At 34.4% G+C, this 16345-nt stretch overlaps 4 protein-coding genes across 4 annotated transcripts; all 4 read left to right on the forward strand.

The window, feature by feature from the left end:
- Positions 1431-2052, forward strand: LOC104727833 (putative lipid-binding protein AIR1B). The gene has a single exon (XM_010446903.2). The coding sequence runs from the start codon at positions 1548-1550 to the stop codon at positions 1875-1877; it is 330 nt and encodes a 109-aa protein (XP_010445205.1). The 5' UTR covers positions 1431-1547; the 3' UTR covers positions 1878-2052.
- Positions 2767-3518, forward strand: LOC104727834 (protein INAPERTURATE POLLEN1). The gene has a single exon (XM_010446904.1). The coding sequence runs from the start codon at positions 2767-2769 to the stop codon at positions 3484-3486; it is 720 nt and encodes a 239-aa protein (XP_010445206.1). The 3' UTR covers positions 3487-3518.
- LOC104722784 (probable trehalose-phosphate phosphatase G) lies at positions 7168-10423 on the forward strand. The gene is made up of 9 exons (XM_010441009.2): positions 7168-7477; positions 8108-8195; positions 8331-8753; positions 8848-8988; positions 9077-9148; positions 9249-9374; positions 9462-9698; positions 9787-10020; positions 10118-10423. The coding sequence occupies exons 3-9, from the start codon at positions 8496-8498 to the stop codon at positions 10181-10183; spliced, it is 1134 nt and encodes a 377-aa protein (XP_010439311.1). The 5' UTR covers positions 7168-7477; positions 8108-8195; positions 8331-8495; the 3' UTR covers positions 10184-10423.
- On the forward strand, positions 12442-14652 carry LOC104722785 (probable xyloglucan galactosyltransferase GT19). Its single transcript, XM_010441010.2, has 2 exons — positions 12442-13866; positions 14375-14652. Exon 1 carries the CDS (start codon positions 12496-12498, stop codon positions 13837-13839), a length of 1344 nt encoding a protein of 447 aa, XP_010439312.1. The 5' UTR covers positions 12442-12495; the 3' UTR covers positions 13840-13866; positions 14375-14652.

Below are 16345 nucleotides of genomic sequence, written 5' to 3' on the forward strand. Positions count from 1 at the left end.
CTTTTTTTTTTTTTTTTTTTTTTTTTTGTGAATGTATATGTACCATTTGATTCTATTTCGGATAAAAATAACTGGAAGATGTATCTCTCAGATTTATCTTTGTACTTGATTCCTTGAACGATGTATCTCTCTACTTCAAAACCGAATAAGATTCAAGTACCATTTGATTCCTTTTCGAATTAGTGTTTTTGGGAAAATGTATCTTTCTACTTAAAAGATTTTCAAATAAGTTTTTAATTGGTTGTGAATATTTTGTGATTGAATATGTTAAACCCGATCACTAATATATTCGATCTTCTGACTGAATATGTTAAACTCGAATGGGGTATTCAATCACAGTTTCAGCCATAAGTATAGGCCCATGGCAAACCTATGAAGCATTATGTTATCCAAGAAGAATCCCAAGAGGATCAAGAGTCAAATAATAAAAAAGGGAAGGGTAAACCATAGTTTGAAGTCATCTTAAACGTGTAGTGCAATAAAACTTATTAGAAACTCATTGAAGCAGTTTGATTGTTTGAAACGTTTTGAATAGCTTCGTGTTATATCATACCGGCAACTCAAAGTCTTCAACAATTATTTTAGAAATAATTTAAAACTTGACAATAACGTAGGCTTCGACCAACTAATTAAATATTATTGTGACCCCTACAAATAAACGAGGGAGTTAATTAATTGGGTGTAAAATGTGTTGAGTGATACTCATGCAATTTATAATATTAATATGTTAACTGGTCACGTATATTACACGACTTATTCTCGAGGATTAGTTGAATCTATTAGTGAATTTATGTTTATCACGTCTTCCCATTTCTTTAACGAGCAATATGCTTCCTTTATTACAGATATTATCAAAATGAGCTTAAAGTTAGTGGTCGGCATGCACACATGATTTTTTTCATTATTGAATATCGATAATTTTCTTCACACCAAGCTGTCGTCACTAAAACAGGTTGATTAATTTCCTATTTAAATCAAAATTTCTTTCTATTAAATAGATGAAGAACAAGTCCCCTCCTTCTCGCGTTTATTTTCTCCCAAAATCTGATTTTCTAATTTGTTTATTGTTTATATACATGCCCATTGAAGTAATAGAAAGAAAAAGAAGCACATTTTGTGAAAACCGCTTTGTTGGAGAGGAAACCGAAGGAGCACAGTGTTATTACAAGAACCAAGGTCCGAAAACGTCATGATACTAGTATTCTCTATTCTATGAACAAATGTTTTTCACCTTGCCAAACTTATTTTATGTGCTCCGTAAAAATTACTTACGTATATTTGGGAGATGCAACTCGTGCAAGCTACATGTAGGACCAAAACTTACTTTTATTCATTAACTACATATAGAAATTATTCAGTTGACTTTTAGACGTTAGATAATTGTTAATCACATATATATATATATATATATATATATCTTATAGTAAGCAACTAAACTTTCTAAAAGACTATAAATTCAAGGCCTCACCTCCAAAACTCAATACTCAACATTCCTCTCTAAACACACATAAAGAAGAAGTTAAAAACAAGAAAGAGACGTCAATAACATGGCTTCAAAGAACGCTATAGCTCTTTTCCTCACCATCAACCTCGTCTTATTTGGCTTCACCGTGGCCCAAACTCCGACGTGTCCCAGGGACATCGAAGCTTGTAGCGACATATTTGGCATCGGCTCAATTATCAACTCTCAAACAGTGAGGCCATGCTGCGATCTCGTGACTGGGCTTGACGCCACTGTGGCATCTGTATGCATCTGCGATGCCATTAAACTCGTAGGCCTCAGTTATTCGTTTACTGTGGGACTAGCTAAAGTTCTTTCCCTTTGCCAGGCCGACTATCCACCACGTGGTTTCAGATGCGATCCATTCTCTTTATGACGAAATTAGTAGACCAGTTCCGTTGTTTCTCTGATAAGTATACGCGTGTTTAGCATCATCTATGTTGTTGTTGAAATAAAGTGAAAACATTACTACTTCGTTAAGTTTAATTTCCATATATGTTGTATCTCTTGTTCATCTAATTAAAAATAAATAAAAACTCTTTAATTACCTATATTGTATATTTTATGTTTGTTCTATTTTTGTTATTTCATTAGATGATATCTAGTATCAACTAGCTAGGTCAGCTTGAAACCGAATGGAGCGACTATATTTCAGTCTTCGGTTGTCTGAGTTTGGTTTGAAGTGGTTTAGGATTGATCAGAATTACTTGGTTTGAAACGTTTTTGAGTATGACCAAATACAAACATAAAATACGGTATGTCTATACGTATACAGTATACACCAAATCCGGCCAAAATTACATTCTTAACAAAAAGGAAGATTTATGCAATATTATGAATTAGAAAAGGGTTGACCCAGGGAAATCACATAAACCGAAATATTTAATTTTAACCGCATAAAACAATTACTCAAGCGGACAAAAAGGAATCAGAGACAGAGTTGTTATAACGATTTTACTATTTTGTAAAAAGATGGATATCCCGATCTTAAGATGAAGTTAACCTTTATATCTTTGGTCATAATTTCATTATTTGGATGTGAAATTCTTAACCATGATAACTCTTACCTAATTCGGAGAACACACAGTAAGTGGCTTAATTGAGCCTTAAAAAATAACCACCACTAATGGTTAATGAAAAGCAAATTTACTGTTTACATGGAATTTGAATATCTCACGATTAAAAGCAAATTGGTAAGCCGTAAGTAAGCGATATTGGCTTCCCTCAAGATATCTTTCAAAAATCCTCCATTCCCCACCAAGAAAATGCCTTTCTCTTTCTTCTTCCGCAAGAAACCCTCTCGTCGATTCAACGACTTCTACGACGACTGGTTCAAAACCCTAACCGAAAACTGTCTCCCTCTCCTCCGTCAATCACTTTCTTCCGCCGCTTCAGCTTCCGTGTTCTCCTCCAACGTCGATCTCGTCCTCCGTCACCTAGTCTTATACTACGAAACCCTAGACCTCGCCACCAATCTCCTCCGTTCTTTCATCGACCGTGAGAATCAAGATTCTGATGACGACGGAGACACCTCTCTTGATCTCGTGAACCAACCGTTGAAGATTTCGACTGCGTGGAAAGACCCGTCCGATGAGCTGGTGAAAAGAATCGATCAGATTGAGTGTACGATGAGGCTTATGGTTCCTGGTTTGATGGATCGTATGAGGAAAGCACAGAGAGGTTTCGTGGCTCGAGTTTCTGAGAACTGGGTCTTGTCTTATCAAGTTGGGAAGAAGAAGAAGCTTGCTGCGACGGTTGCGACAGCTTCAGTGGCCGTGGATGATGCGGCGAAGGGGGAGATGGAAGAGCTCGTGAGTATTTTTGTTGATGCGAATCGTTTGAGGAAGAGTGTGATAATGGACATTGTTGGAGCTACGAGTGAGCATCAAGCGGCTCTGTTTCTTGAAGGTTTGTGTCAGTTTCTTGCTGGCTTCAAAGATCAGGTCCTTCTTCAAGATTTTGAGATTCTTGCATTGCCCAATTAAGATGGTTGATCGATGAATCAGATTTGATCGAATAGGGGTTTTTGGCGGGATTACAAAATGTAAATTTTGTGTGGATTTGCCTGGTTATGTGCTACGGTTTAAGCTTCTTTAGATCAGTTTTTTTTCTTATTTTCTTTGGTTTGTTGCTAATAAAAGTGTTGTTAAGAAGATCTTTGATAATGTTTTTGGCGATGGTTCTGTTTTCTTATTATTGCTTTTGAGGGAGAGAGTAAACAAATTCTAATGTTCTAAACCAAGTAACTACCATTTGAATTCGAATTAGTGCTTTTTGGGAAAAGGTAATCTCTCTACTTAGAGTTTCAAATAAATTGAAGTTTTTCATTGGTTGTGAATCTTGCATTCTTGTGAAATGAATATGTTAAACCCATAAGTATGCTCAAAATTGGCGTAGCAGCAGACAAGCGTTATGCGGCCCAATAAGAATCCCAATAGGCTTGTAAACACACTCTCTCTTTTGTTTTTTCTATGTTTTTGGTCAAGGACAAAAGACGATCAAGAGTCAAAAAAAGAAGAAGGTAATCATAGTTTGATAGTCATCTTCAATAAACGTGTAGTACAATACTAGAAACTCATTGAAACAGTTTCATTGTTTTGAAACGATTTGAATGGCTTCGGTTTATCATCATACGGGCAAATCAAAATCTTCAACAACTATTCTAGAAAATAATTAAAGACTTGACCATAGCGTCGGCGTCGACCAACTAATTAAGTATGTTAACCCACTATAAATAAAACGAGGAAGTAAATTAATTGGGTGTTATGTGTAGATTGACAGAGACATACCAACCGTTTTGAAATGATCAAATATAACTCATGCAAATTATAATATTAAACATGGTCTGGCCAACTGGTCATATATATTAATATAAGATACACGACTTATTCTCGAGGGTTAGTTGAATCTATTAGTGCTTATCACTTCTTCCCATTTCTTTAACGAGCAATATATGCGTCCTCTAGGCTCTAATGTTAGCTGACATGTTCTACATGTGTATATAAATGATCATTTTCATAATTTATCGTTACTCTCAGTATGATATTAGAAATGATATAATATTTTTTAATCGTTTAGGTTAGTAACTAATTTTTTTTTTATGGGATTCTATATTAACCATTTGCAAAATAAGAAAAATTAAACTCAATAATAGTCACGTAACATGTGGTATACATAATTATATATATGTTATTTTATCTATTGGATCCTTAATGTAGGATCTTGTAAGTAAAGTCCATGGTCATACAATTAAATTGCTTTGTTATTATATTGTAGTTTTTGTGCTATATGTTTTCATCATATTGTTGCATGCATGATTTCTATTTGGTAGATACTTGAATATATGGTGGTTACAAACTTCAGTTTCGTTAAACCAAACATGTATTTATATGCTGTAAACATAGTACATACATATACTTTATGGTAGATTTATGCGTATTTGTCACAAAATTACGATGATATTGTCGATTAGTCATTTTGCATATATTACATTAGCAAGAATCATTTTTTCACTAACAAATTTGTCCCATGCATGATCTATGATGGTTCACAAAGGACTAAAATAATTTAGATTATATTTTAGAAAATCTGTCGCTTATTTGAGTAGCCAGATCGTGTAATAATTTGGGACATATACGATGAATGCTTGACTGTATATGTACGCGTAAAGATACGTGGAGACACATATGCAGATGACTTATAACATTATATGTCATCATATAATGTTGCCTTATCATTATCACTCTGATAACACATGTGAACTTTTGACAAAATGAGCTTAAAGTTAGTGGTCGGCATGCACACATGATTTTTTTCATTATTGAATCAAACATTTACTTCACACCAAGCTGTCTTCATAACCCAAAAAAAAGGGTTTTAGTAAGTAGAAATATATGGTAAACTAGTACAGGCTGTATTTCTCTGCCTTACAATATTATTGCAAAATCTATAAAGATAGAGGAAAATTAAAATTTAATGTGTGGTCTTTATTTTTAACCTAAGATTTACATAATAATCTTGAAACAGTAATCAGAAATTGTTTAATACATAAACTAACCTTAAATAAAATGGGAAAGTCCGAGAAGGTATGAGACTCAGCAATCTGTACTCACTTTCAAATGTTCTTCTTCCTTGGAACTTTGTCAAATCTGAATTTGTCCTTTGTCCTCGTAAAGTATAAAGTTGTGTCATCATGGCGTCAGCCTAAGGTTGTGTGACTCGTCAATCGTCATATGATGCAGCGTGGGATACACGTGGTGAACCTTCCAAAGCCGGTGCAAAGACAAAACCAAATCTAGCTCTTTTTTATTTTATTTTATTTTTGAACTTAAAATTACACTGACCATTACTTCTTCACTCAAACCTATTATATACTAGTATTAATTTACGAGAAATTTCCATTTTTGGTGGAAAATAATTAGATATAGCTACCATGAAAAATATGATTAAAAGTCGATTACAATATGCTTTTTTGTTAATCCACCACCACCAAAAGAAACAACAAGCAAGCAAGCATGCAATGTTAAACAAAAGTGATCAAAGAGCACAAAATCACGGCCGTTTATTCAGTATCATACATTTCATTACCCCACTTACACCTTAAATTTCGAATTAACAATAATTATTGTAGGTCCCGTGATGTATAACTCTTCATCATTTTAATTTAAAACCACTTTTAAACCCAAATTAAAGTTAGGACTTTAGAACCCATGTCATTTATGATTTATGTCATGTTCATCACGAATATATTACATGGTAAACATTTCAATAGAGTAAATAAATGTGTGTAACTCGTGTGTATCAATCTATAATTTGGTTGAAACGTCAATATAATTTAGAAACAGGGGGGGTAAAGCTTTAGGTAATGATACTAATCAAATAAAAGGGTGACACCGGAACTCTAGAAGAAGGATCAAGTTTCCTTTCATCTCGAGGTTTATGGGCCCTTTATTAGCCCAACTAACACGTGGTTAATTTACCCATTACTATTTTAACACGTGCCGCCTACGGTTTTTTAACTTTTCTTGACTCGTATCCACGTGTCCGTCAACGAACCAGCTATACAACAAAACGTTCGCCTCACGGTTATTTTTTTTTTTTTCTAATTTGTTAGTAGTTTCTAGTTCACTTGTTTTTTTTTTTTTTGGAATATAATCTACTGCCGTTATGACGGCTGTTTCACGCTGTTTAAAACACACGACTTAATTAATTAGTTTTTTTTTTATAATCATACGTTTTGGTCAAGTAAAAAAGATTTATAATAATTTTCTACAAATTTGGTATACCACCAAAAGAGTTGAAACGTAAATGAATTGCAATGTAGTCTAGTATAGTACTCGTTCAAAGATTCCACCCCAAAAGAAAATACTAATAATTAGTAATTTTTTTAAGAAACAAAATGAATATGACTAATGATGATGACGAACTCGCTGATCATAGTAATTAACTAAGAAAGCTAATGAGAGAAACTTGTAACGTGGTCTTGGTCGTCAGGATGGCAAAATTGGTAAATAAGTCAAACATGAGCGGTGTTTTCGAGATTAAACAACAAAAAGAGCCCTCCCTAAATAACCTTGTTAACCACGTATCTCTCTCTCTCTCTCTGTCTCTCTGAGAAAACTGACTTTTTTTTAATTTTTTAGTTATAATTTTAATTTAATTTTATGAGAGAATCAGAAGTCTATAAATACGAAAGCTCATCTCCTTCAATTTCTCTCCCTTCTTCCTTCCTTCGGCCTCCTCTTCCTAAAGTTCCCTTATTTTTCTGCGCAAATTTTTAGGGTTTCTTTTTTTTTTTTTTTTTTTCGTAAAAGAAAAAAAAAATCCCTAATCTTCCTCTTCCTGACTGATATCTTCTCCTTTCGCAATCCCTGGGATTTTGTTTCCGCGAAGGAGAAAAAATCTGCATTTTCTTCGAGATTCCCTAAGCTCTGTTTTTGTGTGTTTTATTTACACACTGCTCCCTTTTTGAATCAGGTAACGTTTTTACTCTCGATTATCATCATATCGTTACGTTTTAAGATTCTGGAACCGTTCTAGGTTTATTGTGGATCTCCTTTGTTGATTCAAGATCCGTTTTAACAAAAAAAAAAAGTCTCCCCTTTTTGTGTTTGGTTCTTTTGCTTCCTCTCTGTTTTGAATTCGACTCTGTTTTTTTTTTGGTACCATACAACAGCATTGGTTATGATAAACCAAAAGTTAAAAAAGTGAAAATACTAATTCGTACAATGGTTCATTTGTATGTATACGCGTGATTTGGTCAAGTTTTGAGTGATTAGGCCCTATACAAAGGTTTTTGTTTGTCGGTAGAGTCTTTTAAATACATTCAATAGACTTAGCTGTGTCCTAAAGAAGAAGGCAGTTTGAAATTTCGGTACTTGTCAAAATCAGTGGCGTACTTTTTCCTCTTTATCATTAAACAACAGTATGGGTTAACCCATGACTCTCTTTTTTTTACTTTTCTCTAATCTTCTTGTTCTGTCTTAAATGAGAACATGAAAAGTTCTTTATTTATTTTATTTTATTTAGAGATCCTTTGTGATGGAACCCGAACAAAGTACTTAATCTTGGATTTTGCTTTTATCTTTTTGGTGGACTCTTATACAGGTTTGTAGTTGAAGTTCAAGGTCTGTCTGAGAGCCCTTTTTTTCTGTGGTAAAAGCTGTGTAACATTTGAAGATCTAGAGATGATAAGGTAATGTTTAGAGAACAACATTTGTATTCGGTTTAGTGCGTCACATTCTGTTTTCGAAGAACCTACTTTTTACTATATTCTTACGGTTACTTTAATCAACTTTGCTGAGTGTTCTGTTTTGTGGTCACCTTTCAGTTTCTTTTAATGGACGGTTTACAAACAAGCAGTGATAAGAAAACACTAAAGAGGTGGTTTTTCATTGACAAAAGAGTTGGATAGTTACGGAAGTGTGTGTTTTAGAAGAAAGCCATCGAGATACTTTCTCATTTTGAAGCATCTTTTTTTGGTTTGGGAGTTTCGATGGATTTGAATATAAACAAGACGAGTCCTGTTCTTAGTGACCCTACTACACCAGTCAGTAAATCAAGACTCGGATCATCATTCCCTTCAGGAAGATTCATGATGAATTCTAGGAAGAAGATTCCTAAACTCGATGATGTTAGATCCAACGGTTGGTTGGACGCTATGATATCCTCTTCCCCACCTCGTAAGAGGCTTGTCAAGGATTTCAACATTGAGATTGCTCCTGAAGATGATTTTGCTCTACGGGCCTGGATGGTAATATATAGTAATAATAATCTCATGGTTTTGGTTCACAAAAATGTTTTTGATCTCTTAGTTCTCACCATTTTTCATTATTTGATCTTGACAGCTCAAGTATCCTTCAGCGATTAGCTCGTTTGCTCATATTGCTGCTCAAGCAAAGAACAAGAAGATAGCTGTGTTTCTTGATTATGATGGAACGCTTTCCCCAATTGTCGATGACCCTGATCGTGCCATCATGTCTGATGCGGTATGAACTTAAAACCCCTTTTTATTGATTTTTCTCTCTGGTCTGAAACACAAAAGGCTAAGGTTTTGCTCTCTTTGATCTCTCTTAGATGCGTGCTGCTGTTAAAGATGTCGCCAAGTACTTCCCAACAGCAATCATTAGTGGTAGAAGCCGTGACAAGGTGAAACTTCTCAACCATGATTCATTCCTATATAACATTGTATCAGCACAATCCAACCAATAGTCAAAAACACTAATACATATTGAGTTTGTTAATGCAGGTCTACCAATTGGTAGGACTAACTGAACTCTATTACGCGGGTAGTCATGGGATGGACATAATGACTCCTGTAAACCTAAATGGGTCACCTGAAGACCCCAACTGTATAAAATCCACTGACCAACAGGTGAAGATCTTTACTTACCTCATTTTCCTTGAACTTACATGAATCAACTCTTGTAAAAATTTCTAATCTTCTCTTTGTGATGAATAGGGTGAGGAGGTAAACCTCTTTCAGCCTGCTAAAGAGTTCATACCCATCATCGAAGAGGTTTACAATAGCCTCGTTGAGATAACTAAATGTATCAAAGGTGCAAAAGTAGAGAACCACAAGTTTTGCGCCTCAGTACATTACCGTAATGTTGACAAGAAGGACTGGCCACTCGTTGCACAACGTGTTCATGACCACCTGAAAAAGTACCCTCGCCTGCGTCTAACTCACGGCAGAAAGGTACTTTACTTGAGAAACAAACATCATCACTCTCCTTTCACATCGATTCCAAATCCCTTAACGTGTAAAGTTTTGTTGATTTGATCAGGTTTTGGAAGTTCGTCCTGTGATCGAGTGGAACAAAGGAAAAGCAGTCGAGTTTCTGTTAGAATCTCTTGGATTAAGCAACAACGACGAGTTTCTTCCGATCTTTATCGGAGATGATAGGACTGATGAAGATGCATTTAAGGTACTAAGAGAAGGGAACAAAGGATTTGGAATATTGGTATCGTCCGTACCAAAAGAAAGCAATGCATTCTACTCTCTTAGAGACCCTTCCGAGGTACACAATATATTTAAGACATAGTCTAAATGATGCATATATGTTACATTATGTAAATTAGTAATGTGAGAGTTTGGTTGGTAAAATGGTGTTGCAGGTTAAGAAGTTTCTTAAGACTTTGGTGAAATGGGGCAAGATGGAAAACTCTACATCAAGTTTTTGATGATTGTGTAGGAGAATCAGAAGCTTCATTCTACACTACTTTTATTATTTCTTTTTTCTAATTTTCTTTACCCCTTTTAGATTTCTTTTTTCCTTCTTCACATTCTACTTTTTAATATCTTAATTTATCATTTTGCCATATTATCCATTAATTAAGATGTATTAAAATTACAACTCTTTTCGTAATTCATTTCACAATTATCTCGAGGGAATTATCCTGATTTGTATTAAAATGGTACTACATGAGATGAATTCTAAATTCTTGAAATCTTCGGATGAATCTGTTGTATCATCCTTTCTTGTGGCTTTACTTGGAACTTGGTTAAACAATCCAATTAATTGAAAATTCGTTTCTAAAAATAAACTTAAACTTGTAAAATAAAATTATAGCTACAAATCTACAATATATTAACAGAATATTAATGATAATATATATATAATAATCATATGGTTGTTATTTATATTGTTTGTTTGTCTTTTCATTTCTATTACACGTTATGTTTTCAAACTGTTTTAAAAAATTGATATAGAATTTTTATAAATGTTGTGAATTCCATATGTAATGCACTATTGTCTTTTACATTCATAATCTACCAATATAGATAACAACTATATTTTTTAAATCTCTAACATGTATTATTTTCACTTGGATAATAAAAGTTACTATTTATATTCATGCTTACAATGATTAAAATCAATAATCATTACTTAGATTAATATAATTACATATAGTTAAAAATATATTGACAATATTATCATTAGTATTATGGATATTCTTGATTTGTCTACATGATAATATTATCAATATATTTTTCACAACTGAACTCATATAAATCACATTGCATCACCACAACAAATTATGTACAATCGAGTTAAATTTGTTAATGTCATTTTCTTGAATATTATTTGTCTAAATCGAGATTGCAAGATTGATAGTACCAAAAATTACTATATTGGTGTCTTTCGTGATTTTCATCGTAATGTAGAATTTTAAATTTTCAAAAATAGATCATCCAAGTTATTAATTTATTAATTAAATAATATTTCTGTAAATGAATATAAAACGGGAGTTTTAACATTATTAGTTAACAAATGTTTGGGCTTCTTGGGTATGTAAGAAAGAAAAATGATTGAATGTTTTGTTGAAGTAATTCTTAATTATAAGCCTATTTTAACAAGTACCACCATCAATTTCCTCCTTATCTAAAATATTCTCACTTAAAACCATATTATTTAATATTTATTATATAAGTTGACTTTATGAGTTAAAACAATTGCACCCATAATCAAAAATAGCATTTAAGTAGTCACAACCTCAGTAAAATCGCCAACAAATTATGTAATCCAATCATTTTTTTGGAATGATGCCTTTTTTTTAATGCTCAATTGAAATTTGACCAGTTTAGCGTATTTGTCAATCAAATTACACTTTCCTCTAGTTTGGTTGTCATAATTGATTCAGCGAAAATAACATATTTTTGGGAGAGTACTATATTGATTTGGAAAAAATATTATCGTTGAAAGATACCATCTTCCATTAAGTTAAATTTAGAATGTGGTCATTTTAATAATTTTTAAGAAACCAATAAACAAAAAATATAAATATGGGTTATTTTTATTAATATAATAATAATAATTTAAAGGGAAATTTTACAAAAAAAATTGTCAAACATAAAATAAGAACTATATAAAATTTGAAAATAGTATCAATATTAAGGGGATAAGGGAATAAATCTTAAAGATTAAGTGAGAAAATAATTGAAAAATAAGAGAAAAAACTAATTATAAAATACGACTTAATAATACGTGGCCTTTATGGAGGTTGACTTTTGGAAGGAAGATCGGCATACAACGAAATCGGTTTAGTTAAAACCAAAACCGAATCTAGAAATCAATTCGGTTCAGTTAAATAAAAGAGCAATACCAATTTAAACCCAAATGTTTTTTTCTTAATTTAGAAATTGAAAATCAGTTATTGAACACACAAAATTACCCATTTTCCCCCGATACAAACACACACTCACACGAAAACCGACTTTATCGTGTTCAGAATTGCACAAGCACCGTTAGATTCTCCTCTCTAGATATCATAATTTACTTTTATGTTTTTAACCAAAAAGATTTCCAATATTCAATTATTGCCTCGTATATAGTCTCTCACGGGGGTCGATTTTCCTATTTAAAATTACTCACGGATCAAATTAAGGAACGTTTATAAAGTACACGACTTCTTTTGCAATTACCAAAAACTTTCCTTACCATTAACAAAGAGAAAGAAACTACCACTCTCAACTCCGACTACATTCCATAACAATGGCTTCCAAATCCACCGTCACAACACTAACCATCTTCTTCTTCTTCTTCATCTTCATCTCCATCGAACCTAAGGTTGTTCAATCACAACAAATCTCAACCGTCGATTCAGGATGCAACGGCCGTTGGATCCATATCCGTACACTCCCATCACGATTCAATCTCGATCTCCTCTCAACTTGTAATCGTTACCCAATCACCGACGATCTCTGCCCTTACTTAGCCAATCACGGACTCGGCCCAACAACCCATACCCGTACCCGAAGCTGGTATCGAACCGACCCGTTACTTCTCGAACTCATTTTCCACCGTCGGATCCTCGAATACCCATGTCTCACGCCCGACCCGGATCTCGCCACCGCCGTCTACCTCCCTTACTACGCCGGCATCGATTCTCTCCGTTACCTCTACGGACCCGATTTAAACTCCAGCGCCGATCACGGCTCTGATCTTCTCGAGTTTTTGACCCGTGATCAACCCGAGATCTGGTCTCGCCGCTCGGGTCACGACCACTTCCTCGTCATGGCTCGACCCGCTTGGGATTTCTCTCAGCCGTTGACCGTTGATCCCCCGGTTTGGGGGACGTCGTTTCTAGAACGCCCCGAGTTTTTCAACCTGACGGCGTTAACACTCGAGTCTCGTTTCTGGCCGTGGCAAGAACAAGCCGTACCTTACCCGACGTCGTTTCACCCCCACAGCTTGCCGTTTTTGGAATCTTGGATCCGCCGCGTCCGTCGTTCGCGGCGAACCTCGCTTATGCTGTTCGCCGGAGGAGGAGGCACCTCAACTTCTCCGAACATCCGCCGTAGCATCAGGTTAGAGTGCACGAGCGCGAACGCAACCGCCACCGCAACAACCGAATCTGATAATAACAATAATAAAATCTGCGATTTCGTTGACTGTTCAAACGGAATCTGCGAGCACGATCCGATCCGGTTCATGAGACCGATGTTGCAGTCATCGTTCTGTTTACAACCACCGGGAGATACACCTACAAGGAAAGCTACCTTCGACGGGATCATCGCCGGATGCATACCGGTGTTTTTCGAAGACCAGACCGCGAAAATGCAGTACGGTTGGCATTTACCGGAATCGGAGTTCTCGGAGTTTTCGGTGACGATTCCGAAGGAGGATGTTGTGTTCAGAGGGGTTAGGATACAAGACGTGTTGATGAGTATACCTAAAGAAGAAGTAGCGAGGATGAGGGAGAGAGTTATAGAGATGATGCCTAGAGTTATGTATAGAAGACATGGAGCTTCGATGGGTTTGATGAGTAAGAAAGATGCTGTTGATATTGCCATTGATGGAGTTTTGGACAAGATCAAATCTAGAGTTTTGTTCTGATTATACTACTAACAACACTTTAAACAGGTTTGTATAATGTTGTTGTTTTATTATTATTATACTTAAATTCTTTTTTTTGTTTGTAATGTGTTTTTTGATTGTTCATGTTGAGATCAATGATATATTTATAATCTCATTGAGATTTTTTAGGTTAGTAATATATATAACACTAGTTGTTACATAATGAGTTAAATGTTTAGGTGAGATTAATGGTATCGTTATTTGGATCATTGTAATAAGTAGTGATTAGTGTTGAATTTTTGCTAGTCTTGTTTTGTTTGTGGTATGTGTTTCCTTGTATACGAATTACGATCATTCATGTGCAGAACGCATAAAAAAATACGTTGGAAAAATTCCTATATCGGGAACAAATCAGCTTTGTTCAATCCGGATGCAAATAATTTACACTTTACAGTAACAGCATACGACATTTGCATGCAACTTGTACACGTAAAAAAAAAACAGATTTACACAAAGTTTACAATTCTAATGAATAGTTCATCATCTCTATATATGTTTGTTAATCTTATGATAGAATCTTGACGCCTTTATCGGAAAGGAAAACATATTCGTGGCTATAGGTTTTTGGTAAAAAGCCTAAGCCAAGCCCGAAGACTACGCTGAAGCCATGATTCCAATAAAGAACCCATTTACCTATTTGGGCCTATTCCAGTTATCTTTTTCTTTTCTTCGAGCTGTGTCTCTTTTACTCTTTAGTATCAAAACATATGCAAGTATGTAATGTAAGTATGGATCACTTTCGACATATTATTATTATGTAACAAAAGCTTTTAGAGTCATTTAAATTCGTGACATTTTTTTCTTATCATTTAGGTACTTTTACAAATTCCTATTCTAGTTTGAAATATATATATTCTTAAATAAAGTTTAAGGTAAGATTAATCACATAATTTATTGTTTTTTGGTCAAATAATATTAACAAGTAGTAACAATTTTTACTGAGTAAAATTGATTTGTTTCATTAAATGAAATATGTTGTAATTCACTTAGGATGTATCTCCATAACCGGCTCATATATTGTCTAAGTCCTAAGGCCCATCGACTATTTTCTCTTAGTCCTAATCAGTTTTGTACTAAGGGTTTATCTATTCCTATATGTATATGTATTATTCGATTGATTAATGATAACAAGAAAAGAGAATACATCCTTCGAGTATCTCTACTTTCACAACACGTTATCAGCACGAGTTTGTCCTAAACTCCAACTGAGAAAAATCTCTAAAACCCTAAAGCAGCCGCACAACATCCTTTGTTCGTCCAAGCTATCAATCGGATCAAGTTCGTGATTATTCAAGCTCGACGATCGGTTCTAAGTTCGTGATCAAGTTTTGTTCGTGACTAGTCCGAGGTTCGCGATCAAACTCAAGGTATATCCGAGGTCTTTAGCTCCCAGATCTATTCTAGTCAACCCCAAACAGTGTAAGGTAAATAAATCAAATTCATCGGACACATATATCGAACCTGATCTTAAATATATTAGAACCCTAAAATCTACAATTACACAATCAACAAATCAAAACCCTAAAGTTCTAAATTCTAGAAAACCCTAAAGCTTAAAACCCTAAACCCTAAAACATTAAAATCCGATTGCATGAGGTTTAGAATTGCTTAGGCTTGATTGTTTGTTATTGATTGATTGTGATATGTCTTGCATAAATTGAAAACTTAAAATCGGAATTGTTCTATGTCTTGCATGAAACCCTAAAACTAAGAACTTAAAATCGAAACCCAAGAGAATTTTTTTTCCTAAAACCTCTTGTCCTAATTCTATTCAGAATAGAAAAATTTACTAAACTAAAAAGGAAAACTTAAAAAAAGAAATAATCTTATCTAGAAAAAAGGAAAACTTAAAAAAGGAAATAATCTTATTTAGAGAAAAGAAAAACTTAAAAGAGGAAATTCTAAAACTCTGAATTTATTTGCATATTTCCTTGTTCATACTAGATTATATTTTTTTCTAGGATTGTTTCATGCATATAATAATTATGTATTAATAGATAAGAAATTATTTACTAAAATTGGCATGGACACTTCATCTAATCATTCTATGAAGCAGACCATTGCGGCCACTTCATCTAATCATGTAGAGATTTTAGCCATGCATGAAGCCAGTCGTGAGTGTGTTTGGTTGAGGTCCATGACACAACACATCCGATCAGATTGTGGCATGGCCGATGACAAGGGACCAACTATATTGTATGAAGACAACACCGTCTACATCGCACAGCTCAAGGAAGAATACATTAAGGGAGATCGGACAAAGCACATATTGCCTAAGTTCTTCTTCACACATGAACTACCAAAGGCCGGAGAAGTTCAAGTGGTGCAAGTTCCATCATGCGACAATTCAGTCGATCTCTTCACCGAGTCATTACCGACATCGACATTCAAGAAGCTCACGCACCAGATTGGAATGCGGAGACTTAAGGACTTTAGTGATGCTTGGAACAAGGGGAGTAATATGTGTTGTACTCTTTTTCATTCA

Source organism: Camelina sativa, chromosome 11 (genome assembly GCF_000633955.1).
Source record: "Camelina sativa cultivar DH55 chromosome 11, Cs, whole genome shotgun sequence".
Taxonomy (NCBI): domain Eukaryota; kingdom Viridiplantae; phylum Streptophyta; class Magnoliopsida; order Brassicales; family Brassicaceae; genus Camelina; species Camelina sativa.

Excerpts from the sequence above, each read along its gene's own strand:
- LOC104727834 (XM_010446904.1), top strand. The coding sequence starts at position 2,767 with ATGCCTTTCTCTTTCTTCTTCCGCAAGAAACCCTCTCGTCGATTCAAC.
- LOC104722785 (XM_010441010.2), top strand. The coding sequence starts at position 12,496 with ATGGCTTCCAAATCCACCGTCACAACACTAACCATCTTCTTCTTCTTC.
- LOC104722784 (XM_010441009.2), top strand. The coding sequence starts at position 8,496 with ATGGATTTGAATATAAACAAGACGAGTCCTGTTCTTAGTGACCCTACT. Across the intron at positions 8,754-8,847 it reads TTGCTCTACGGGCCTGGATG|CTCAAGTATCCTTCAGCGAT; the intron begins GTAATATATAGT and ends TGATCTTGACAG. Across the intron at positions 10,021-10,117 it reads CTCTTAGAGACCCTTCCGAG|GTTAAGAAGTTTCTTAAGAC; the intron begins GTACACAATATA and ends ATGGTGTTGCAG.
- LOC104727833 (XM_010446903.2), top strand. The coding sequence starts at position 1,548 with ATGGCTTCAAAGAACGCTATAGCTCTTTTCCTCACCATCAACCTCGTC.